The sequence below is a fragment of the Schistocerca piceifrons genome, chromosome 1, assembly GCF_021461385.2.
Source record: "Schistocerca piceifrons isolate TAMUIC-IGC-003096 chromosome 1, iqSchPice1.1, whole genome shotgun sequence".
NCBI classification, from domain to species: Eukaryota; Metazoa; Arthropoda; class Insecta; order Orthoptera; family Acrididae; genus Schistocerca; species Schistocerca piceifrons.
Genome location: NC_060138.1, coordinates 622,406,515 through 622,433,973, shown reverse-complemented (window position 1 = coordinate 622,433,973; position 27,459 = coordinate 622,406,515). Strand labels below are relative to the sequence as shown.

The following is a 27,459-nucleotide window of genomic DNA, read 5'->3' as shown; positions in this document are numbered from 1 at the left end:
CTTCATTTGGTTCCTCGTTCTGAAACCCATACTGACTACCACTGAGACAGTTTAGTTCTCTTAGTTCTGCAAGCCTCTTAGAAAGCAACCTCTCTTGTTTTGCTAAATTATAACTCATATGAGACATTATGACTACATTAATGCGGGATTCTGATAATCACTTTTCTACAGTTTGAAAGCTTGTGGTATTATCTTTAAAATTAACAAAAAAAATGGCTCTGAGCACTATGGGACTTAACATCTGTGGTCATCAGTCCCCTAAAACTTAGAACTACTTAAACCTAACTAACCTAAGGACATCACACACATCCATGCCCGAAGCAGGATTCGAACCTGCGACCGTAGCAGTCACGCGGTTCCGGACTGAGCGCCGAGAACTGCTAGACCACCGCAGTCGGCTAAAATTAACATTCATTCACTATATAGCCTTGCCAATTAAGGCATAATCTTGTCCTACAGTGCTTTAAGTATCACAGCCTTCATGTAATCATACGCAGAAGCATTTCTTTTCTTCCATTTAATGATTCAATTTACTGGAAACAAAATTCATCCACAAATAATTACTTATGGCAATGATTCCCTCCCCCCTTGTACTTCCATTATTTTGTGCTGTGCATTCTCATTGTGCTACAGATGAGTCAGTTCAAAATATCTATGCAGAATAATTTAGGCTGACCAGATCTCCAAAATCAAAATAAAGGACACATACGGGTACCGAAGATTGCGATACCAAACCTTGGCTTTGATCCGTGACTTCATCAACATGGCGGTCAACCCTTAAAAATCATACAATATGGCAGACCTTGACGTCACTCATTAATGTAGGCAGACACAAACACAGGAATTAATACACATAGTATAAGAAGACACAAAGCTACATTTTTGCTTTCCAAAGCTAACATGCTGTGTACGGATGCAGGAGGAGCTGGCCACTGTTCGCGAACAGCTGAACGTGTTGATAGCCGCGGTCAGCCGTCTTCAGGCTGCTGCCTCGGAATCTAGCGGCAGTAGGGAGTCTGGTGCGTCGCATGGTACACCCCAGGTGTTACATGCTTCACCCACTGTCCCTGCTGTCGAGACATCTTCGCGGATACCGGGCACGGGGAGTGGCGGGTTCAGCGGCATTCACGGCGCACGAGGTGGAGGGTCAGTGTGGAGGCTGGCCGTGTGGCATCGCCCACTCTGCCTGTGAGTGGACATGTGGCCTCTCCTGCAGCAAGGTCCAAGCAGGCACACGGGGGGAAGGGGTTTATCTGTTGTTGGGAGCTCCAACGTTAGGCAGGTGATGAAGCCCCTTAGGGAAATAGTGGAAAGGTCGGGGAAGAAGGCCAGTGTTCACTCTGTCTGCTTGCCGGGGGTTCTCATCCGAGATGTGGAGGAGGCTCTGCCGGCGGCGATAGAGAGCACTGGGTGCACCCGACTGCAAATTGTTGCTCATGTTGGCAACAATGACTCCTGCCGTCTGGGTTCAGAGGTCATCCTCAGTTCGTACAGGCGGTTGGCGGAATTGGTGAAGGCGGAAAGCCTCGCTCGCGGGGCGGAATCAGAGCTAACTACACTCCTGGAAATGGAAAAAAGAACACATTGACACCAGTGTGTCAGACCCACCATACTTGCTCCGGACACTGCGAGAGGGCTGTACAAGCAATGATCACACGCACGGCACAGCGGACGCACCAGGAACCGCGGTGTTGGCCGTCGAATGGCGCTAGCTGCGCAGCATTTGTGCACCGCCACCGTCAGTGTCAGCCAAATTTGCCGTGGCATACGGAGCTCCATCGCAGTCTTTAACACTGGTAGCATGCCGCGACAGCGTGGACGTGAACCGTATGTGCAGTTGACGGACTTTGAGCGAGGGCGTATAGTGGGCATGCGGGAGGCCGGGTGGACGTACCGCCGAATTGCTGAACACGTGGGGCGTGAGGTCTCCACAGTACATCGATGTTGTCGCCAGTGGTCGGCGGAAGGTGCACGTGCCCGTCGACCTGGGACCGGACCGCAGAGACGCACGGATGCACGCCAAGACCGTAGGATCCTACGCAGTGCCGTAGGGGACCGCACCGCCACTTCCCAGCAAATTAGGGACACTGTTGCTCCTGGGGTATCGGCGAGGACCATTCGCAACCGTCTCCATGAAGCTGGGCTACGGTCCCGCACACCGTTAGGCCGTCTTCCGCTCACGCCCCAACATCGTGCAGCCCGCCTCCAGTGGTGTCGCGACAGGCGTGAATGGAGGGACAAATGGAGACGTGTCGTCTTCAGCGATGAGAGTCGCTTCTGCCTTGGTGCCAATGATGGTCGTATGCGTGTATGGCGCCGTGCAGGTGAGCGCCACTATCAGGACTGCATACGACCGAGGCACACAGGGCCAACACCCGGCATCATGGTGTGGGGAGCGATCTCCTACACTGGCCGTACACCACTGGTGATCGTCGAGGGGACACTGAATAGTGCACGGTACATCCAAACCGTCATCGAACCCATCGTTCTACCATTCCTAGACCGGCAAGGGAACTTGCTGTTCCAACAGGACAATGCACGTCCGCATGTATCCCGTGCCACCCAACGTGCTCTAGAAGGTGTAAGTCAACTACCCTGGCCAGCAAGATCTCCGGATCTGTCCCCTATTGAGCATGTTTGGGACTGGATGAAGCGTCGTCTCACGCGGTCTGCACGTCCAGCACGAACGCTGGTCCAACTGAGGCGCCAGGTGGAAATGGCATGGCAAGCCGTTCCACAGGACTACATCCAGCATCTCTACGATCGTCTCCATGGGAGAATAGCAGCCTGCATTGCTGCGAAAGGTGGATATACACTGTACTAGTGCCGACATTGTGCATGCTCTGTTGCCTGTGTCTATGTGCCTGTGGTTCTGTCAGTGTGATCATGTGATGTATCTGACCCCAGGAATGTGTCAATAAAGTTTCCCCTTCCTGGGACAATGAATTCACGGTGTTCTTATTTCAATTTCCAGGAGTGTATTTGTAGTATCGTTCCCTGAACCGATCGGGGTCCTCTGGTTTGGAGCCGAGTGGAAGGCTTAAACCAGAGGCTCAGACGATTCTGCGGAGATCTGGGGTGCAAATTTCTCGACCTCCGCTGTCGGGTGGAGAAATGTAGGGTCCCCCTGAATAGGTCAGGCGTGCACTACATGCCGGAAGTGGCTACAAGGGTAGCGGAGTACGTGTGGAGTGCACATGGGGGTTTTTTAGGTTAGAGAATTCCCTCCCTAGGCCCGACAAGACGCCTCCCGAGACGCGGCAAGGTAGGAGTAGGCAAAATGCAACAGGGAATACCAATATTAATGTGCTAATAGTAAACTGCAGGAGCGTCTATAGAAAGGTCCCAGAACTGCTCTCATTAATAAACGGTCACAACACGCATATAGTACTAGGGACAGAAAGTTGGCTGAAACCAGACGTAAACAGTAATGAAATCCTAAACTCAGATTGGAATGTATACAGCGGAGACAGGCTGCACAGTGAATGGGGAGGCGTGTTTATAGCGATAAGAAGTGCAATAGTATCGAAGGAAATTGACGAAGATCTGAAATAATTTGGCTGAAGGTCACGGTTAAAGCAGGCTCAGACATGGTAATTGGATGTCTCTAAAGGCCCCCTGGCTCAGCAGCTGTTGTGGCTGAGCACCTGAAGGATAATTTGGAAAATATTTCGAGTAGATTTCCCGACCATGTTATAGTTCTGGGTGGAGATTTTAATTTGCCGGATATAGACTGGGAGACTCAAACGTTCATAACGGGTGGCAGGGACAAAGAATCCAGTGAAATTTTTTTAAGTGCTTTATCTGAAAACTACCTTGAGCAGTTAAACAGAGAACCGACTCATGGCGATAACATATTAGACCTTCTGGTGACAGACCCGAACTATTTGAAACAGTTAACGCAGAACAGGGAATCAGCGATCATAAAGCAGTTACGGCATCGATGATTTCAGCCGTAAATAGAAATATTGAAAAAGGTAGGAAGATTTTTCTGTTTAGCAAAAGTGACAAAAAGCAGATTACAGAGTACCTGACGGCTCAACACAAAAGTTTTGTCTCAAGTACAGATAGTGTTGAGGATCAGTGGACAAAGTTCAAAACCATTGTACAATACGCGTTAGATGAGTATGTGCCAAGCAAGATCGTAAGAGATGGAAAAGAGCCACCGTGGTACAGCAACCGAGTTAGAAAACTGCTGCGGAAGCAAAGGGAACTTCACAGAAAACATGAACATAGCCAAAGCCTTGCAGACAAACAAAAATTACGCGAAGTGAAATGTAGTGTGAGGAGGGCTGTGCGAGAGGCGTTCAATGAATTCGTAAGTAAAGTTCTATTTACTGACTTAGCAGAAAATCCTAAGATAATTTGGTCTTATGTCAAAACAGTAGGTGGATCAAAACAAAATGTCCAGACACTCTGTGACCAAAATGGTACTGAGGAAGACAGACTAAAGGCCGAAATACTAAATGTCTTTTTCCAAAGCTGTTTCACAGAGGAAGACTGCACTGTAGTTCCTTCTCTAGGTTGTCGTACAGATGACAAAATGGTAGATATCGAAATAGACGACAGAGGGATAGAGAAACAATTAAAATCGCTCAAAAGAGGAAAGGCTGCTGGACCTGATGGGATACCAGTTCGATTTTACACAGAGTACGCGAAGGAACTTGCCCCCCTTCTTGCAGCGGTGTACCGTAGGTCTCTAGAAGAGCGTAGCGTTCCAAAGGATTGGAAAAGGGCACAGGTCATCCCCGTTTTCAAGAAGGGACGTCGAACAGATGTGCAGAACTATAGGCCTATACCTCTAACGTTAATCAGTTGTAGAATTACGGAACACGTATTATGTTCGAGTATAATGACTTTTCTAGAGACTTGAAATCTACTCTGTAGGAATCAGCATGGGTTTCGAAAAAGACGGTCATGTGAAACCCAGCTCGCGCTATTCGTCCACGAGACTCAGAGGGCCATAGACACGGGTTCACAGGTAGATGCCGTGTTTCTTGACTTCCGCAAGGCATTCGATACAGTTCCCTAGAGTCGTTTAATGAACAAAGTAAGAGCATATGGACTATCAGACCTATTGTGTGATTGGATTGAAGAGTTTCTAGATAACAGAACGCAGCATGTCATTCTCAATGGAGGGAAGTCTTCCGAAGTAAGAGTGATTTCAGGTGTGCCGCAGGGGAGTGTCATACGACCGTTGCTATTCACAATATACATAAATGACCTTGTGGATGACATCGGAAGTTCACTGAGGCTTTTTGCAGATGATGCTGTGGTGTATCGAGAGGTTGTAACAATGGAAAATTGTACTGAAATGCAGGAGGATCTGCAGCGAATTGACGCATGGTGCATGGAATGGCAACTGAATCTCAATGTAGACAAGTGTAACGTGCTGTGAATACATAGAAAGAAAGATCCCTTATCATTTAGCTACAATATAGCCGGTCAGCAACTGGAAGTAGTTAATTCCATAAATTATCTGGGAGTACGCTTTAGGAGTGATTTAAAATGGAATGATCATATAAAGTTGATCGTTGGTAAAGCAGATGCCAGACTGAGATTAATTGGAAGAATCCTAAGGCAATGCAACCCGAAAACAAAGGAAGTAGGTTACAGTACGCTTGTTAGCCCACTGCTTGAATACTGCTCAGCGGTGTGGGATCCGTACCAGATAGAGTTGATAGAAGAAATAGAGAAGATCCAACAGAGAGTAGCGCGCTTCGTTACAGGATCATTTAGTAATCGCGAACGCGTTAGGGAGATGATAGATAAACTCCAGTGGAAGACTCTGCAGGAGAGACGCTCAGTAGCTCGGTACGGGCTTTTTTTAAAGTTTCGAGAACATACCTTCACTGAAGAGTCAAGCAGTATATTGGTCCATCCTACGTATATCTCGCGACGATACCTTGAGGATAAAATGAGAGAGATTAGAGCCCACACAGAAGCATACCGACAATCCTTCTTTCCACAAACAATACGAGACTGGAATAGAAGGGAGAACTGATAGAGGTACTCAGGGTACCCTCCGCCACACACCGTCAGGTGGCTTGCAGAGTATGGATGTAGATGTAGATGTTTTATTTACTAGTGCTTCTTGTACTTACAATTGCTTCTTTCGAAAACACTTCATTTTTAGTATGGTCTGTTGGTAGAAAAATGGAGCTTTCGAGTATAAGATGATCACAACACAAAAAATGGTTAATTGCAAAAAGAACATGAAATCAACAGGGGAAGTGTAGAAATTAATGGGTTTTGGGTGGGGGCAAACTAAATATATGGCAGTTCCAATAATGAAGATGTACCAAATCAATCACTAGTGCAAAAATTAATCTGACGTACTCACACTAAAAAAGTCGAAATAACTTGAATCACTAATCAAATAAATATTTTATTGTTGTCACAATCAAATAATTGGGAGAGACAATGATTATTACTTATGGAGATTACTTATTTCTCTCTCAATTATATTTTGCAGAAGCATGTAGGTCATTCAGGAGTTTGGTATTTGCAGATAGAATTTCACAAAAATCAACACACAAAGTATCCTGAAAATGAGTTTTTGCTATAATTACTTGTTGCATACTAAATCTGTTCTTTTCATCAATCCATAAACTATCTGTGACAGAGAACACTCTTTCTGCAGCAGCATTGGTGCCAGGTAGAACTAACACAAATGAAATAATGAGCTGCATATTTCTGCAATAGATATTTTCAGCTGCAAGCAAGCTGAAAATAACAGACCATTTTTCACCAACACATTTCACAGTTTTCAATTCATCAATTTTTACTTCACATATTTTTGTCATGTGGATCATCACTTCCTCACAAAGCTGATCTTCACATATTTCTTTCAGAATATTTTCATCAAATTCTGATAAAGTTTTAAGACTTTGCTAAACAGACTTCCGAGAAGAGGATATTTGAGGTGAACCCAATTAAATTGTTTCAGCACATGAAATGGGTAAGCCCGCTTCTCAATACAATCAATTAATGTCTCACAAAATAAACCTGAAAGGTCAAAGAAATCAGACTCTTTCTGTAAGCAATCATCTTGCAATCTACTTATCAATGACTGAATTTTCATAGTTTGAAAGTTTTACTCCTTGCTTGATTTAACTTTCCTTTTCAACGTCTGTAACTCCTCCAAAGCCTCATTTGCTGGCATATCTGCTGCTTTTCTTGAGACAAAAAATAATCTTTTAGTTTGTTGTAAATACTGATAATTCTGTTAACAGCCAGTTCCAAGGACAGCCATCTACTTTTAAAATTACCGACCACCTGTTTGTATTCTACTTCAGAAAACTTGCAAATTTCTTGTAATTCTTTGACACAAATGATGTAAATGTGGAAATATCAAAAAAATTTCTTTATAATTGTTTTTATGTCCACTGGGAGAGTATCAGCCCCTGTTTGTATTGCATTATGCACTATGTGAACTGCACAACCTACACCATGAATTTTGCTCTTCAGAAAAGGTTTAACTCTTGCAAAGGCATTGTTTTGTCCCTTTCTCCCTGCACTTCCAAAATTTGTGTTGCAACTGTCTCCACAACATGCAACAATTTTACCCCTGAGATGGTATTTATCAGAACTTCCATGATAAGACTTGTTATAATGTCAGCCATTTCACCTGTTATATTCTGGAAGTCAATCACGTTTACTTGAATACCCTTACTTGGCACAAAATATCTAACAATCACTGGTACCAATATTACATTTTTATGATTGGATGTGGCCACCTTGACTTAAATATATTTTGCATCTTTCAGTTCCATGCATATTTGATGAGATGCATATTTGATGAGATGCATATGGAGCCAGCACATTCACTATTATGGATTCACACTTTGTTCCTAAACAAGCAAACTTCTTCTCAAACAGCTTCCTAATGACTGCAGCAGTGCAGTCGATTGATCTAAAGGAACGGTAGTGTGTCATTACATGAAAAGCTAGCAAAACTTCCTCAGCAGGATGCTTTTCTTCATCGTTCACATAACTCGTCTCACAGTTTGTAATAAAAGACATCATACTTTATGATGAAGTTTTGCTTGAAACAGCTAACTTGTGTTTCTTCACATTAAAGTGTTGCAAAGCATCAGATCAACCTCCATGATCGACTGTAAAAGTACTTTTACACAATGTGCAAAATAATTTCTGGGTTTGCAGTTCTAATTTCAAAAATGGAAATTCAGCTTTCATTTCATCAGTAAATACTCATTTATTTTTGGCATTTCTGAGAAATTTAAACTTATGCAATATAATGCACCAGGCAACGTAATCAGCAACTCTAACCATCTAAAATGAGTTAAATCACACTTCTAATCACAGCAACCTCAGGCAACAGACAATTAAAAAAGAAACACAAAGTGATAAACTGCTCGTGTTTTACTGCACGGTGCCGGCATCGAAACAAATGAAAAATGAAATAGGGGTTGGTCGTCTGGATTTCCCATGATCCACATGCCATTACCAACTCCTGCATGCAATGGAAAAGCTACCAGGTGAAAGCACTATATAGTACCAACCATAGAGTACTTTTTTTGTTCTCTATGACACCAACCAAAGAACTTCTTATTCAGTTTGATTTAATCAGACTATTTACTTTATTATTTGGTTATGACCATATTTGTTCTCCATTTGGTTACACTACACATTATTTAAAATCACGCTACTTCAAAATATATGGGAGGGTTAGTAAAAAATGGGACCATATAGGACCCGTATTTATTTTGATGGGACAATGGGACAGTTAAGTTAAATAAAGGATGATCCGGTAAACTACAGGATGTCTGGTCACCCTAGTATAATTTGAGCAACACTTGCACTAGTTCTATTGGTGGTTGCTAGCATGACCTACCAATAAAAAGTAAAGATGTCATAAATATGAAGGTTATTTTGATCACCACAGGGCTTTATGAGGCATTAGAGTCGATCCTACAAGCGGTGGTTCATCACTGTTTCCCTCTAATCAGGTACAGTGGGCCTACAGTTTAACGTGAATTTCGGACCTCAGTGTAAATGTCTGTTTTTACATATACGAATGGCTGACATAGATGAAAGTTAGGTAATAGCCAGGACAAATCCTAAGATCAACCAGGAATTGACACTGAACCCAGTAAGACAACAACAAATTCCTGCAGATTACAATATTTGTCATATTTCTGTCTGCCCAAGACAATACATATCTCTGCTGAATAAGTGCAGGAAATAAGCTACAAGATTGATAATCAGCGACTCTCACATTCGTCTGACAAAATTTGAATAATAATAATAATAGTTAGGGGAAAAATTAACAATGAACTGTGGGATCTTCTACATAGAAATAATATTAAAACTCGATTGTTAACTTACACTGATGAGACAAAGAACTCACCTGTTTGAAAGCATTGCACTGAGCCCTCATCTGCCTATTCAGTCTGTAATCTGCAACTAGATGAATATATTCTATCCTGTTTAAAGCAGTTACTTGAATGTTTGCACCACCTTCCTTCAATTCATCCACCTATTGCAAAATAGATGACTCAGTTCATGTTATTGCAAAACAGTGTACTCTATTAAGACTCTTTTCCTATATTTGGAGAGTAATGATGCACTTACTCTTGTTTTTCCAAGTTCTTCATTCAGAACAGTAAAATCTAGTCCCAAATCGGCAACATCACCATCATAATTCTTGAGATATAAAAGATTACGATACATAAGAGGATCTAGAGATGCAAGATGATGTACATCAACATCTGAATGCCGTCCAACCAACTTTGACAGAAAAAATTCAGCAAATGGAAGCTCTACTAGCAAGTTTTCATACAGTGCCTGGAATAAGAAGAGAGTTATATGTTTTTCTTTACTTACAAAGTTCATTATTATAATGAAATTATTCACAATTAAATACCCAATGCATGATGTTACTATACTTACTTTTCCCAACATTCGTCCAATGAAGAAGTAATGCTTTGGGAAGTCATCAAAAAGCAGATGAACACTAGGATTAGGGTACAGAAAATTATCTTTCGTGAGACGGAAAAAGCCTCTGTTAGGGTCAAAGGCTGTTTTAAGAAGTTCAGAAAGGAATTCTCTGAAGATACCGCCACCATCAACACCTGCTTCATCCATTCCAACCTCATTAACCAGTTGAACTCTCATTTTCAGGCGTAGTTCCGGTTCTATACAAGAAAAAAATTAGTACTAATACAACAAATGTTAAAATAAAATGACTTTACCAAACAATAAATAATATAAGCTAAAAAATTGAAAGCATTACGCTTCCAGTTTTTCTACACTAAATAAATTCAGTTATGATTTAAAAACATATAATAAGCAACTGCTGACTGGAAAAAAATTACTAACCATTCTCAAGCGATAGTTTATCAAAAGCATCTTCATACAAATAATTTCTCCTTATTGCAACTTGTATACTTGGTCCTTGAAGAAAATGACTCTGTTCTCCTTGATGTTCCATTTTATCTCTTATTATTAAACTCTGGAAAACTAAAACACGCTCTTGAAATGGCACTACAAATGGCAGTTCTCTGAGAATGGTTATTGTGCGGACTTCCTTTGTTGATAGCGGTGGGCCTTCCTCTAAAACCAATAATTATATTTAATTTACACATCTGAATTTGCATCAAATCTATTCTATCAGTACGTAATCAATATTCAGTATGATGATATCAACACCAATGGTTTCTTAACATATTTAATATTAGGATGCATAAAATATGATGAAAGGTGTACCTTAAAGTGACATGACAAAGTACTTCACTACACACCTAAAGAGTGAACACCACAATACAAAACTACAAAAAAATTGTTAACATGGACCACTTTACAGTGAATAAAAAAAATGTGGAAACTGAAGAAGACACTAGAATTCTCAGTGGCACTCTTCGAGCTAAGTCTGAACTTGATTTCTTATTGTCTAGAACTTATAAATAAGTATGTATTAATGTATATCATTGAAACAAACAACTTATAATGGGCTTTCAATAAATAACGCAACAATTTTTTTTTCTCAGCCAGGATCGGTTGAAAAAAATGTGGAATTTGTTGTGAGATACTGTGGGACATTCCTGCTTCAACCTCTACAGTGTCGTGAAGTTCCAACAGGTGGCGTGCTATACATAGCCTTCAAATGGCATTCCAAGCAGAGAACTGTCTTGAGTTTTTGAGTTTCTTTTGATGGAAAACTAGAGTATCATTTATATTCATAGGCACTTGCACAATGTCTACAGAGACTTGGCAGAGAACAAAAACATGGTGAGTCAGGGGCAAGGCATTTGACAAACCTGTCTGATCTCTTGTGTGCCAGCTAGCCGCACACAGTTGTGACTCCCGCAATGTTGCACTGTGCAGACATTCTCATCTGAGGCGATCGACAGATCACAGTCAAACACCTTGCTGAGCAAGTCCTCGAGTTGGGGTATTCAAACGTGCGTGCCCGCTGGGTTCCTCACCACTTAACAGAAGGCCATAAAGAGCAACAAAGGACCACCTGTATAGCATTGCTTGCCAGTTTTGTACATGTCACAAGCAATGAAACATGGGTTCATCACTAAGAACCGGAACAGGAATCCACGGATTGTCACTATGCCACTTCTCTTCTGAAGAAAAAGTTCAAAGCCGCACAGTCAACCAGTAAAGCCATAGTGATGATATTCTGGGACTCTGAAATGGCTATTTGTTTGCTGTACTGCCTCAGGATTCAATAATAAACTCTGAAGCATACTGGGCTACTTGCAGGAAACTGAAGAAATGGCTCCAGTGTGTTTATTGCCACAAAATTGCAAACAAACTTCTCCTTCTCATGAGTTAGCACACCTAAAAGAAACTCACAAAACCTCACTGGGCTGTTGTCCTTCATTTATTCTATAGCCCAGATCTTGCACCTTCTGACTTCCCAACTGTTTGGTCCACTGAAGTATGCAGTCTGTGTGAAGAAGTACACGGATGATTGGGAGGTTACTGACACAGCAAACCGGTGGCTCCAATGTCGACTAGTAGAGCGGTACAATGCAGGCATACAGGCCATCCCAGTAATGTGACTTAAGGCAATGACATCGAACGGAGATCATTTTCAAATTATGGCTTTGTAGCCGAAAGAGTCGGGAATAAAACGGTGTACTGGAATCCTGAAGAAAACCAACCTGCTTTCAGAAAAGAAAAGTGTTGCATTACTTATTGAATGCCCCTTGTATTTCACATTGGGACTTATTCCCCAGTGAAACAGACCAAGAGCGATTAAAACATAATGAAAAGCAAAAAACAGAGATAACGACTATAAATTTCAAAATCACTGAAAATTTAGCAATGACTAAAGCCCTTGTTAGTATAGTGAGAATGGGCTTTGGAAAGACCACCTGGAAGTTGTTAAAATTGTTTATTTACAAATTTCTATAATGGATATTCATGGCATGTCTGAACAGCTATGGAAACAATATGCAGCTTTAGTTACAATGAACGCCTTATTTTCAAGAATAGTACAAAAAACTGCTTCATAGTAAGTTTAAGGAGAACATTTTGAAAATCTCTTTTCGGACTATTTCACATCACAACGGTCACTTTGAAATAAGAATGTTGACACTTGGAAAGGTAAACTGAGAGTTTGCATTGTGTGGGTCAGAAATCAAATAGCAGAGTGGAAAGGAGACAAAGACATGGGGAGTTAATTATTTTGATGTGAATTTTATTGTCTCAGTATTCCAATGTGGCTACTGAGAATGACAATGAGTTCCAGTGAGCTCCCAGCATGTTCCACGAAAGGACGTTCCCATTCTCGGAATTAAATCATAAATCATGTAAGCAGAGGTTTCAATTGGACAATTGGACTGTGCAATTAGAACTAATGTTGAGATATATCTGCTGAAACCAACAAAAAGAAACCAGTCACTTACTGCAATGTGCATGCTACTTTTAACATCAAGATTGTAGATACAGCTTTGCTTCACTGGAGAAAGAATTAATCAAAATTCATATGAAAGAATTCAGCATTTATCTTTCACAATACTGCTGTCAATACTTCAGATGAGGAGCATGAAAAGGATGACCATGTATTGTTGGGAGAAGAGTGTATGAAGAAATTTCCAGTACCTACAGGAAATGAAGCTAACAATAGTCATAGTGCAATGAGGGTGGCATTTATTAACGATGTATTTACATAAAGAGTTAAAAATTGGAATAAATTTATGAAGTGTCGGTTTGAAAGCCTGATCATCTGTCTCTTATTTCTAGTAATTTATTTAGTTGCATATCAGAACATGGAGTGGACAAGAAAATCATGAATAATATTGTAAACTACCTTTTACACAATAAACATGTTCAAAACTTTTATCAGAGCATATTGAAATGTATACACATAGCACTTCTTATGACTTCGGGATGAAAATTTGCATCACCATAGTAGATGAAATAAACTGTGGCTTCACACTGCAATAATTAGCTTCTGTCTGCTGCCCATAACAGTAGGCTTCATGAAATTACTGCCTCTACTTTTTATGTACTTCAAACTTGAAAAGTTATGACACTGTTCCTACAGTAGTTTATGCACCACATGCAATCACATAAAGACAAAACGTAATAACTGTGAAGTGCATCTTACAATGAATCACATCATGCATGAATGATTTCTTGGTTCTTTTCATTCGTTATTTTCATAACACACTTTCAAACTCTCCCAGTCATGATCTGTCCCGATTTTCTGTGAATTGAAGTCAACAGCAACTTCTTTCCACATCTCTGCCTTGTTGGCCGTTGTAGCTTTATCAACAACCCCCCCCCCCCCCCCCCAATCCTGCCACCTTCTACCCTTATATCAGCTCAATACAATTTTAAGCAGCAAACCTTTTTCATATGAGGAACAGTTTGAAGATTTTCACTTTCCCCCGTCTTTATAATACTGGGTGGTTATAATTAAAGTGTAGTTACCCACAGAGGTACAGTGTGTTCTGTAATTATTGTGTGGCAGTGAAACTTGGTAGATATTGTAATGTGTTAATGAGCAATTGATGTATGTTGGAAAAAAAGTAATTCCAATCTTGGTCACCAGATGTTAATCTGGTGCTGTCGATGCAAGATGATGTACACAAATGTTTCCATATATAATGGATTAGAGAACAGAACATGGGCGGGGAAGGTCAAACAAGTGGCGTAATCTTGATTTTATTATTAACCACTGCTTATACAATTCATTCAATATGAACATCAAAGACGCTGAAGAGATGCTGTACAGCACCAGTTTCGCACTTGGTGGCCAATATAGGAACTACTTTTAATTTATTTTCTTTTTTTTCTTTTTTCCAGCATAAATCTGTTCCACATTAACACATTAGCATATCTACCAAGTTATGCTGTCAGATGATAATTACTGCCAATACTTCATGAACAGATGCACTTCAATTATAACCACCCAGTACAACACCTTCAATAATAAATACTGTTCCTCTACAATATATGATTAATATCAAGGGCAAAGCATGATAATTGTGCTTATAGCTGATGTTAGCCATGATGTAAGCCATATTGTCAAGCATGTTTTGTGCTTTCTTAGATCAACACTGAATCTCCTTTGGTGGATTCCAGTTTAGTGTTATACAACAGAGAAGATACCTGAACAGTGTTCAATTTCTGAACTAACATCAAATTTGAGCTCCTGTCAGCAATGATTATACAATTGGCCCTTAGAGAGGTAATGGGAGCAAGGGCTGGATTCCAATATTGTCTACGCTGAAACCATTATTTCAGGCCCACAGTCCACTGCCCAAAGGATGTCCATGGAAACACATGAATACAACTTTACCATTTTATATGGAAAGTTATTTTACAAAAGTCATGTTGCTAATAGGCACTGACATACAGTGTCACACTCTTTTTAGTAATAGGTTTCTTTGTTTTGCTATCTAATAAAGGGGTAAAGCACAAAAGCCCAACACATAATACAAATACCATCCATACACCAATCTGGAAGAACACGCAATGTAAGAACTCTGCACATTACCAGACGTACTGCCTTAGTAAACACAAAATGCACTAAAATGACCAGTGATAATGAATTTGTAATTAATGAACTCCCTTAAGAAGGTACAGATCCTTTGAAAATAATCAAGAAGGGAATTATAGGAAGGCCATTGGTAGCTCTATCAAAGTAGGATATCACAATAGAGACTAGGATCATAGTATTAGGCAAGCAAGAGGTAGAGGAGATTCAAGATTGCGGTTTGGAAACATGTGGCCAGAAGATAAAATCACACTATTAGACTTGAACTAAGTGAATGATGGACACAGGAGAACTTTGCAAAAATATTCTTTCATTCGAAAGAGGGCCAATTTGTAATATACGCAATATCTCACCCACGAACACTCACAATGAGAGAAATTCTTCGTAGAAAAACTAAAGACCTTTACAATGCAGATTGTGGAGGGTTAATTGGAGGTTAAGGCACTAAACAGAAGTCATCAGTCTCTCATTCATTCATAGGAGTTAGTGATGTCAATCAGAAATCTGACTGAATTGTGATATTGCGTAGGAGTGGTAAAATCAAGGCACCAAGAGAAATATTGATACCACAGATGGTAAATAATTGCATGAAGGATAGAAGTAATAATCAAATAACTGTTATTGACTAATCACCTTAATTACGAAGTTATAAGTTCCTAAAAAATTGCAGAAATGAACATTTTACAATCTTAAGTTTAAAAAAAAAAAAAAAAAAAATCAGGAAAGGTGCTGATTACATTTCATTAATTATATACGATAAAATATTTTACAGAGCATAATTACTTCCCTCCTGAGTATATAGTAAACCTGTCTACAACAGATTTTGTCATCGTGGCTTACTGACATTGGTTATGCTGAGAGACATCGAAAATTTTTTATTCCGTGCAGATCAGAATAAAGGATAGGAATAAAACTGCTTTTAAACCAAGTAACGTCACAAAGTTCAAGGGATTTTTCTAAGTTGTTGCACTTTTTCTAACAGGTGACATCACAAGATACGCAGTTCACCTATTTATCCATACTTATTAATAGAAAACACACATAATGGTCGTTGTCATGAAGTACAATACTGAATGTTGATCTAGTATGAATGCAGAAACACCAAATGATTTAATGATCAGTAAAATGAACCATTTGTCTTTAGGGGGGGAGTATGTTACCAAAATAATTTTGCAAACGATCATATTTGGGCTGCAAAGAGCGCAACAAGATTACATTTCAAGAGAAAAGTATCTTCAGTCACCAAAGAAAATCCAAATTCTGTGTTATACAAGTACAGGCAGACCCAGGAAGAAAAAGAGGCAGTGGGTGAGGAAGGGTAGTGAATATTTCTGTATAAAATATTGAAGATGGGCCTCACATTTAATAATGCAAGCGGATTTTATTTCCATGTTTTACTTTTATTTCCATTAATGGTATGTGAGATACATTTGTACTGATATTGCAATATTTGAAAAATTACAGAAATGTTTGTAAAGCACACTTGATGTTTTACTAAACTAATTTCTAGCCTTTTCAACTTAACCTAATTTGTTATTTACCATTTTTTTCTGTGGAAAATCATCTTTATTCAAGGTTGGAGAGTATATCAAATATAGCATTTAAAAGCCTAAATCAGGCTTCTAACTTTTAAAATTTTCCAGCCGAGGGCCCCAGACTCCCCTCCATATTTGGCATGTGGTTACTGATAACCTCTTCTCAAGGTCGGTAGCTACATAAAAGTGTAATAAACAATAGGACAGACAACAGTAAAAACATGGCAACAGAAATAATCAGGTAGGTAGTGTAATGGTACTTGAATTACATAACCATTACGGCACCTCACCTCAACCTCTCGATACCAGCAATATTCTACTGTGTTTCTGTAAAGCAGTTAACATATTTCTGAGACAACATTCAGATTTGATTTCATTAATGTAGAGGTACTTTGATACATCGATATGTTTATATTGCAATGATATTATTCTTACATGTAGTCTTCCTTTTGTCACTATGATCTTTGTCGTACTTGTAACTCTTGATTTTTGGGCGCATAAGCGGTTATTAGAGAGTCAAGTCTTGGTCGTCATGTTGAAAAGACGCAAATTGTAGTCAGTTTATAAAATGTGAACTTTAACAATGAGGAAGGTATTTTCAAGTATGTTTTATATTGTGAAGTGATGTTTTGTGTGTTACATGATATTGCAACAAAAGTAATAAAAAAGAAGTGTAACTTAAATTTGGAGTGCTGATTACTTTTTTTACATCACCATTGTGCTAACTTGCAAAAGTTTAATCTTCAAGAATGGCTTATGCAACACATCTATAAAACTTTTGAATATCGCAAAATAACACCTAGGCCTCTCTGCATCCGAGCTTGGAGTCATCACTACCTAGATTTTCGACGATTGAGCCATGAGTTCACAACGAGCCCAGTGTGGGAAACACGAAAAGATGAGTGCCTAGTTTATCCATTATTTCATGAAATGACTTTATTAACTGTGCTCTAATGACACCTGCCACATAATATAACTTTGTTGTTGCCCGAAAATGCAGTATTTAGCAGCGTGAGCAACACCACAATCATAATTAATTTTTGACCTTTGTTGTGGTAGGGTTGTTAGAGTATGAAAGTGCAGTTGAGAGTGCCACAGGGCTCAGCTTGCAGCAGAAGATGTTCCCCACCACAACCATTTCAGACCTGAAGAAAAGAAGATCACAGTTGAATGTCCCATTGAGAATAAAATCATTAAAGACAGAACACAAGTTTGGATTAGAAATGCATAGCGAAGGAAATCAGCCATGCCTTTCAAAGGAACCACCCCAGCATTTACATCAAGCAATAATGAGAAATCATGGTAAATCTAATCTGGATTGCTGGACATGGATTTGAATTGCCGTCATCCCAATGCGAGTCCAGTGTGCTAACCACCGTGCCATCTCGCTCAGTCCTCACACTCGGTCTGAAATAGTCAAAACATTAACAGCGAGAAGAGAACCCACTCTCTCAGAGGAAATATAACAACCTTTTCAATTGTTCTTTTGTTATTGGCTAGTATGAAGGATAACAAACCTTGTAAGGTGTTGCATTCATCAGAGCACTATATGAAGGAGACAACCTAAAAAAGGACAAAAGGATGCAGCAGACAGGAATAACCACATCTGAACATATTTAACATAGAGTGAAAGGGATATGACAAGAGTGGCTGGCAGAGGAGGTAGGGTTGAGATGCCCATCGATACAACATCTGGTAGGATGTACCCGAACCCCAATCACTGCCCCAAAAAACAATTTGAAACATTAGATCTGAGGATAAAAATCCCTTTCTCAGAGTAAACAACGTATCAGTTCAGTTTTCATATGCCATCCATCAACAATAAAGGCCAAAAGTTTGGAAGACCCCACTTGGCATGGAGAGCTGAGAGGAAGGGGCATTCCATCAGGATGTGAGCTACTGCCTGTAAACTTCCAAAACTACAATGTTGGAATGGCTCATAACATAAGCTAAAACTATGGGTTAACATGGTATAACTGATGAAAAACAATAGGTGATGGTGGGTTTCTTCTGGAGCAATGGAAGGAAGAATTTCATACAGGCACAGTCTCCTTGAGAGTGTAGATTTTATTAGACTGTGCAGGAGCCCATCAGATGATGTTCCACCTCTGAGTGAGTAAGCACCTTATCTGCATCCAAAAACACATGCCTGTGATTATCAAGATGAATGATGAGTGAGTAGTTACTATTCTAGCAAAACAGCTGGGCAATTCATACCGTGGGAACCTAAATGGCGTGTTAGATGCAGAGAAGTTCTCAAGCATATTGGCCACCTTCAACACCTTTTCACACAACATTGCACCATTTATGAGAATACTGAAAGCACATGCTGTCTAAAACCAGTACTTTATAATTCTTCCAGCTCTGTATATATAGATTAACTGGCATATGTCATCTTGTTTTAATCTGCCACTTTCCAAAACCATTTCTGACAACAGAGTTCATCACAGACACAGGTATCCCTAACGCCTGTGTTAATGTGATGTGGGTTTCACAATGAACTTAAAATCTTTTGAGAATTTTTACTCTCTTCATAATATTTTCCATTTTAAAACTGCAACAGAAAACATTAAGCTTTCACTTGAAAGAAACCACTAACAACACAACATCTTGATCACCTACACAAGGCTATGAATGATTCTACGTGGTACATGCAATTAACTCTTAGCATGGTTGTTGACAGCAGTAGATATGTAAACTGAAACTGACTCGCCCTCTGTCTGTAACAACAGCTTTATGGCGCAGGCAATGTGGTCAAGCCTTAATGAGAAAATGACACTGTGTTCAGTGCACACACTATCCACAAACCAAACTATACTATTAGTTATGAATTCTGGGAAGTAGATGTCCTCTGCATATGATCATAATCACAGGCAGCTTTAAATTGAAACAATAAGGCTACAATAACATCAGCTTACTACTGAACGCTAAGGTTGGGAATGACAAGAAAAGTTAATGTTTGTCTGAAGTAACACCTTCTTCAGACTTCTGTCAAAACAGCTGCTCCTGTCACGATTAAGCTGAGTAGCGCCTGGCAATGGCAGGAGATAAAGTGCAAGCACCACTGATTATTCCAAAGTCTGCTAGTCCAGATCCACTGAGTAGAGCACCCAAGGCTCAAGAAAGTTAACTGTTTAACATTTGTAAACATTTGTTGAAGGCCACACCATGCCAGCAATATTTTATGTAAACAACATCAGTTTTTTCTCCACTGTTGCTTCATAAAGAGTGAATCACAGGAAAATTATAAGTATGTTAATGCAAAATGGGTGCACCTTAGCACTGAACATAGGATATTAGATGGGAGTGATAAAAAGGTGTTACGTTAGTTTTGAAAAAAGGAAAATCTGATTCTGAGTAAAACTTGATACTGTGTAGTGCTACCTCATCCATTATAACATGCTGGATCATGCTCAGTACGCTGTGCAAGAGGCGATATAGACTCTGTTCCTCAAGCCTGACCCCCTCTACAATGGCAGCCCCCTTGAGGGCATCCAGCATTGTGTGGCCATTTCCTGCAATGACAGACTGTAAGTTTCAGCTAGTCCCAAGCATGCACAAGCAACCAGTTTCATATCAGCAGATACTGCAACACTACTCCATTAGGTTCATTCCTACTTTCTGCAAGAAGGTGTTCACAAGGTTGGCACAGTGTGCTCAAGTATTTTCACCAAAATGCCAACTGTCGGGCTGTACAGTAGGTAGGAGGATCCTGTCTTGATGCTGCTGTACAACCCCAGCTGCCAGTCGCACCTTGAAACCCAAGGAACTAGTAACTTTTATTGTCTTTGTATCTCGCTAAGATTTTAAATTGTCTAAACTTCCGGCCATCCATCCCAATAAATACAGATATTTTATTGGACTTTATAACTTTCATTCGTCCCCAACAATGCACCTGCTCCTCCATGCCAGCATCCTACTCATGCCATTGTGCATACACCATAGCCATCATTATACCCTCAATAACGATGTAAGGTTCTCATATCTGTACATGATACCAGCGCAGAATGTGACTGACCAACTGTCCTGTTGTATTTGTGGAACTGCCTGCCTAATATATGCAACGATATGTAGTGACCTCTACACTTTCCTATGAAAATTGGCAAATGTTACATTAGTCCCGCACTTGTCAGTGAAGTGAGCCTGGTGACAGCTACAGGTTCCATTCCAGCTGTTCACTTACCCACCATCTTCACACACAGCTGTGCTGTAAGTGATCAGGATGAGATGGTTGCCTACTTTCTGAGTTGACACAGCCCTCACAGAATGCACACTGTTCTGTAGCATTATACCTACACGCCATAATTCTTCAGCTGGTGATGTTGACTGCAAGTAACTGCAAAGAGCCATATCCTCAATGTTTTGTGTACACCCCATGGCAAAAGTTTAATGTTCAAATGACGTTGCTTCAGTGCCGCCGATGTGGTGAGCAACTTTCTGTGCTTACAATCCTATCTGCCATAAAGTAAGAGGTTGAGACAGACTGAACCATGTAAACAGAAGTCGCATAATCCAGTTCACAATTGGAGGCATAGGGCACTCTACTGCAAAGCACTAAGTATGCAAATTTACCTCCACTACAAGTGTGGCTGTCTGTAGAAATTTTGTGTGGTCAAAACAGTATTGAGAAAGAGGTTTCCAACAAAATAAACATATACAGTGCAAGTCAAAAGCATGGCGCATAAAAAAAAAAATTAGAACAGTTTAAATTGAAGCTTGACACTCGTGAACACGTTACCTGCAAAAATTAATTAGTGCATCTCAACAAGCTTGCGAAATGTAGACTGAAATGCTTAAGCATGTAACCATAGCAAATGGTTTGCCTGAGAGGATCAAAGGTAAAATACTTCAGAAATGTGAACATCGATATATGGCTGTGTGCCATGGAGAGAGGGAGAGGGAGAGGGAGAGGGAGAGGGAGAGGGAGAGGGAGAGGGAGAGGGAGAGGGAGAGGGAGAGGGAGAGGGAGAGGGAGAGGGAGAGGGAGAGGGAGAGGGAGAGGGAGAGGGAGAGCATGGCAGTATTTAGATTTAATAAGTGCAAAATGTTTATATGCCAACTAGTTCTGCAGATGATGAAGAAATCTATGATGAAATAAAAGAAATTATTCAGATAGTGAAGAGAGACGAAAATTTAATAGTAAGACAAAGATTTAGGAACCAGGTTTTAAATTGTAAGACATTTCCAGGGGCAGATGTGGACTCTGACCCCAATCTATTGGTTATGAACTGTAGATTAAAACTGAAGAAACTGCAAAAAGGTGGGAATTTAAGGAGATAGGACCCGGATAAACTGACTAAACCAGAGGTTGTACAGAGTTTCAGGGAGAGTGTAAGGGAACAAATGGCAGGAATGGGGGAAGGAAATACAGTAGAAGAAGAATGGGTAGCTTTGAGGGATGAAGTAGTGAAGGCAGCAGAGGATCAAGTAGGTAAAAAGACGAGGGCTAGTAGAAATCCTTGGGTAACAGAAGAAATATTGAATTTAATTGATGAAAGGAGAAAATATAAAAATGCAGTAAATGAAACAAGCAAAAAGAAATACAAACGTCTCAAAAATGAGATCGACAGGAAGTGCAAAATGGCTAAGCAGGGAAGGCTAGAGGATAAATGTAAGGATGTAGAGGCTTATCTCACTGGAGGTAAGATAGATACTGCCTACAGGAAAATTAAAGAGACCTTTGGAGAAAAGAGAAACATTTGTATGAATTTCAAGAGCTCAGATGGAAACCCATTTCTAAGCAAAGAAGGGAAAGCAGAAAGGTGGAAGGAGTATATAGAGGGCCTATACAAGGGCGATGTACTTGAGGACAATATTATGGATATGGCAGAGGATGTAGATGAAGATGAAATAGGAGATATGATACTGCGTGAAGAGTTTGACAGAGCACTGAAAGACCTGAGTTGAAACAAGGCCCCGGGAGTAGACAACATTCCACTAGAACTAATGGCGGCCTTGGGAGAGCCAGTCCTGACAAAACTCTACCATCTGGTGAGCAAGATGTATGAGACAGGCAAAATACCCTCAGACTTCAAGAAGAATATAATAATTCCAATCCCAAAGAAAGCAGGTGTTGACAGATGTGAAAATTACCAAACTATCAGTTTAATACGTCATGGCTGCAAAATACTAACACGAATTCTTTACAGACGAATGGAAAAACTAGTAGAAGCCGATCTTGGGGAAGATCAGTTTGGATTCCGTAGAAATATTGAACACATGAGGCAATACTGACCCTACGGCTTATCTTAGAAGCTAGATTAAGGAAAGGCAAACCTACGTTTCTAGCATTTGTAGACTTAGAGAAAGCTTTTGACAATGTTGACTGGAATACTCTCTTTCAAATTCTGAAGGTGGCAGGGGTAAAATATAGGGAGCGAAAGGCTATTTACAATTAGTATAGAAACCAAATGGCACTTATAAGAGTTGAGGGGCATGAAAGGGAAGCAGTGGTTGGGAAGGGAGTGAGACAGGGTTGTAGCCCCTCCCCGATGTTATTCAATCTGTATATTGAGCAAGCAATGAAGAAAACAAAAGAAAAATTCGGAGTAGGTATTAAAATCCATGGAGAAGAAATAAAAACTCTGAGGTTCGCCGATGACATTGTAATTCTGTCAGAGATAGCAAAGGACTTGGAAGAGCAGTTGAACGGTGGTGGTGGTTGTTGGGATGTTTAAGGGGGACTAAACAGCGAAGGTCATCAGTCCCCCATTCCAAAATCAGGCGAGCCGAAAATCTACGGAGCAGGTAAAAACCAAAGGGGGAGGAGACGTCCCCCCAGGCGCTAAAAGAACACAAATGCAGCAACAAACACTACAGACAAGAACAGGACAGAGGAACACCAGACAGAAAGAAACAGAAGAAAGGAAGATGGCCGGAGACTGGTTGACGGACCACGAGAACAAAAAGGGGAAAGAGTCAACCATCGCACGGCACACCAGAACAGCAACAGACACAAGGACAAAAGACACAGAAAGGGAAAGGTGCAGGACCTCCCTAAATCGAACCATAAAACGGACTACCACGGATAAAATTTAAAACGTCATCAGCCATGGAGGCATCGTCGGATAAAACCAAAGCCAAAGTGCCCGGGAGATTAAAAGATTGCCGGAGTGTGCGCAATCGAGGACACTCCAGCAAAATGTGGCCGACCGTCAGCCGGGACCCACACCGAAACAGGGGGGGATCCTCCTGACGCAACAGATGGCCGTGCGTCAGGTACGTATGGCCGATGCGCAGCCGACACAGGACCACCGAGTCCCTGCGAGAAGCCCGCAGGGAGGAACGCCACACAGCGGTCGTCTCCTTGACAGCCCGCAGTTTATTCGGGGCTGTCATGCCACGCCACTCAGCAGCCCACAGCCCAAGCACCTTACAGCGCAACACCAGCTGCTGGTTGCGAGCCGTAAGGCCGATCTCCAAAGCTGGGGCGTCTATCGCCCTTTTGGCCAGCCTGTCAACACGTTCGTTCCCCGGGATGCCAACGTGACCTGGCGTCCAAACAAAAACCACCGAACGACCAAAGTGGGTAATGGTGGAAACAGACTCCCGAATAGAGGACACCAGAGGAGAAGAGGGATAGCAGCGGTCGATGGCCTGGAGGCTGCTCAGGGAGTCACTGCAGATGACGATGGATGCACCTGAGCAGGAACGCATATGCTCAAGAGCGCGCAAGATGGCCACCAGCTCTGCAGTAAAAACACTACAGCCAGCTGGCAAGGAGTGCTGTTCAACATGGGCAGCATGAGCAAAAGCGTAGGCAGTGCGACCATCAACCAGGGAACCATCAGTGTAGACAGGCTCACAGCCCGGAAATGAGGCGAGGAGCGCAAGAAAACGGCGACGGAGGGCCACAGGCGGAACCGAGTCCTTGGGTCCCTGTGCCAAGTCCAGACGGACGGTCGGCCGGGGCAAACACCAGGGAGGTGTAGGTGCACGGACCCGGAAGGGAGGCAGAAGAGGGAATGACCCCAGTGCGGACAGCAGGGACTGGACGCGGAGAGCTATGGAAAGCCCAGACCGAGGTCGCCGTTCGGGCAGATGGAGGACCGTGACAGGGAAAAGCAGGCGACGATTGGGATGGCCTGGCAAGCAATGAACGTGGACAGCATAGTCGGATAGCAGTCGATGGCGGCGAATCCGCAGCGGGGGAACCCCGGCCTCCACCAGTAGACTATCCACGGGGCTCGTACGAAAAGCGCCAGTTGCAAGCCGGACCCCACAGTAGTGTATGGGGTCTAACAACTTCAAGACTGAGGGTGATGCAGACCCATAGGCCAGGCTCCCATAATCAAGCCGAGACTGCACAAGGGCTCTGTACAATCGCAGCAGCGTGCAGCGATCCGCACCCCAAGACGTGTGGCTAAGGCAGCGGAGGGCGTTGAGGTGCCGCCAGCATTTTTGCTTCAGCTGAGTAATATGAGGAACCCATGTGAGCCGGGCATCAAACACGAGTCCCAAGAAGCGGCAAGTGTCCACCACTTCAAGCAGGTGGCTGTCGAGGTAAAGTTCAGGATGAGGGTGGACCGTCCGACGCCTGCAGAAGTGCATAACTCGTCTTGGCTGCAGAGAACTGAAAACCGTGAGTCAGAGCCCATGATGCTGCCTTCCGAACGGCTACCTGCGGCCTGCGTTCGGCGACTCCCGTAGTCGTGGAGCTAAATGAGATGCAGAAGTCGTCGGCATATAAAGAAGGAGACACCGACGACCCCACGGCTGCAGCCAGACCATTAATGGCCACTAGAAATAAGGACACACTCAACACCGAGTCCTGCGGGACCCCATTTTCCTGTGTATAAGAAGAACTAGAGGCGGCACCGACTTGCACCCGGAAAGAGCGGTGCAATAGAAAGGTTTGAAGAAAAGCCGGGAGCCGACCACGAAGACCCCACTCATACAACGTGGCGAGGATGTGATGCCTCCATGTGGTGTCATACGCCTTCCGCAGATCGAAAAATACAGCAACGAGATGCTGACGTCGGGCAAAGGCCGTACGAATAGCAGATTCCAGCCGCACCAAATTGTCCGTGGCAGACCGGCCCCGACGGAAGCCACCCTGGGATGGAGCGAGGAGACCGCGCGACTCAAGGACCCAACACAAAACGCCGCCCCACCATACGTTCGAGCAATTTGCACAAAACGTTGGTGAGGGTAATGGGACGATAGCTGTCCACTGCCAGTGGGTCCGCACCGGGCTTCAAGATGGGGACAATAACACCCTCTCGCCATTGCGACGGGAACACGCCTTCGCTCCAAATGCGGTTAAATACCGCGAGAATGTGTCTCTGGCAGTCCCGGGAGAGATGCTTCAGCATCTGCGCGTGGATGCAGTCCGGTCCTGGTGCTGTATCAGGGCAATCGGCGAGGGCAGCGAGGAATTCCCTCTCGCTGAAAGGAGCATTGTATTTTTCAGAACAACGCGTGTGAAATGAGAACTGCGTCCGCTCGGCTCGCTCCTTTAGAGAGCGAAAGGCGGGGGGATAAGATGCAGTCGCCGAGCTCGTCACAAAGTGCGTGGCAAGCTGTTCAGCAATGGCGGCAGCGTCCGTGCAGACAGCGCCGTCCAAGGAGAGCCCAGGTACACCCATAGGGGTCTGGTATCCATAAATCCGCCAGATCCGGGACCACACGAGCGAGGGGGAGACACGGGAGCCCAAGGAGGAGACATACCGCTCCCAGCACTCCTGTTTACGCCGTGCAATAAGACGGCGGGCCAAGGCACGGAGCCTCTTAAAGGCGATGAGAGTCTCCAGAGACCGGTGCCGCCTATGACGCTGGAGAGCCCGCCGACGGTCGCGAATAGCCTCAGCAATCTCCGGCGACCACCAGGGTACAGCCTTTCTCCGAGGGAGTCCAGAAGAGCGGGGGATGGCAGCCTCGGCCGCCGAAATGATGGATGTGGTTAAGACACGGACCACCCTGTCAATGTCACCTTGGGGGGGGGGGGGGGGGGGAGACTCAATGGTTGCAGCAGAAGTAAAAGCCGGCCAGTCAGCCCTGTGGAGAGCCCAGCGGGGCAGGTGCCCAGAAGAATGACACTGGGGCAGTGACAAATAGATGGGAAAATGGTCACTACCACAGAGGTCAGGATGCACTCGCCAGTGGAGGGATGGGACAAGTCCGGGGCTGCAAAGAGAGAGATCGATGGCCGAGAAAGAGCCATGGGCCACACTGAAATGCGTGGGAGCACCGGTATTCAAGAGGCTAAGGTCGAGCTGAGCCAACACGTGCTCCACGGCCCGACCGCGGTCATCGGAGACAGTCCCACCCCATAGAGGGTTGTGGGCATTGAAATCGCCTAGAAGCAGCAAAGGTGGCGGAAGTTGAGCCAGTAGTGCAGCCAAGACATGTCGGGGGAGCTCCCCATCAGGAGGAATGTAAACAGAGCAAACAGTAATAGCCGGCGAGAGCTCAACCCTGACAGCGACTGCCTCTAAAGGCGTCTGAAGGGGTACTGGCGAGCTACAGACAGAGTGGGGAACAAAAAGACAAACCCCACCTGACGCTCGCTGACAGGCAGCGCGGTTCTTATAGTATCCCCGATAACCGCGAAGGGCGGGGGTCCGCAGTGCTGGAAACCAAGTTTCCTGCAGAGCAATGCAGAGAACAGGGGACTCACTCAGAAGCATCCGGAGCTCAGGCAGGTGGCGGAAATAACCACCGCAGTTCCATTGGAGAATGGCAGCAGGAAGGGACTGGGAGGGCGTGAATGCGACTAAGAGGCAGACAGCGCCTCAGAGCCAACTGCCGCCACCGGGGGAGAGTCAGCTGAGTCCATAGGAGAGGCCCCCAAGGGTTCCGTGAGGGCGAGATCCGCGGCAGAGGCGAGGATCTCCACCTCATCCCCGGAGCCAGGACTATGTACAGCAGGCGGTGCTGAAACCGCCGGAACGTCCTTCTTCTTGGACACATGCCGTTCCTTCTTCTCACGTCGGCCCT

The 27,459-nt window shown here is 43.0% G+C and overlaps 1 protein-coding gene across 5 annotated transcripts in view; it reads right to left on the bottom strand.

Annotated features, from left to right (window-relative positions):
- LOC124804441 (ubiquitin-protein ligase E3C) overlaps positions 1-27,459 on the bottom strand; it is a 226,378-nt gene that overhangs the window by 28,415 nt on the left and 170,504 nt on the right. For all 5 annotated transcript variants that reach the window (XM_047264752.1, XM_047264754.1, XM_047264755.1 and 2 more), the window contains exons 12-15: positions 10,345-10,578; positions 9,916-10,160; positions 9,598-9,810; positions 9,374-9,502 (exon numbers count right to left, since the gene is read on the bottom strand). In XM_047264752.1, coding sequence (XP_047120708.1) covers positions 9,374-9,502; positions 9,598-9,810; positions 9,916-10,160; positions 10,345-10,578 — 821 coding nt within the window. The remainder of the gene's footprint in view (positions 1-9,373; positions 9,503-9,597; positions 9,811-9,915; positions 10,161-10,344; positions 10,579-27,459) is intronic.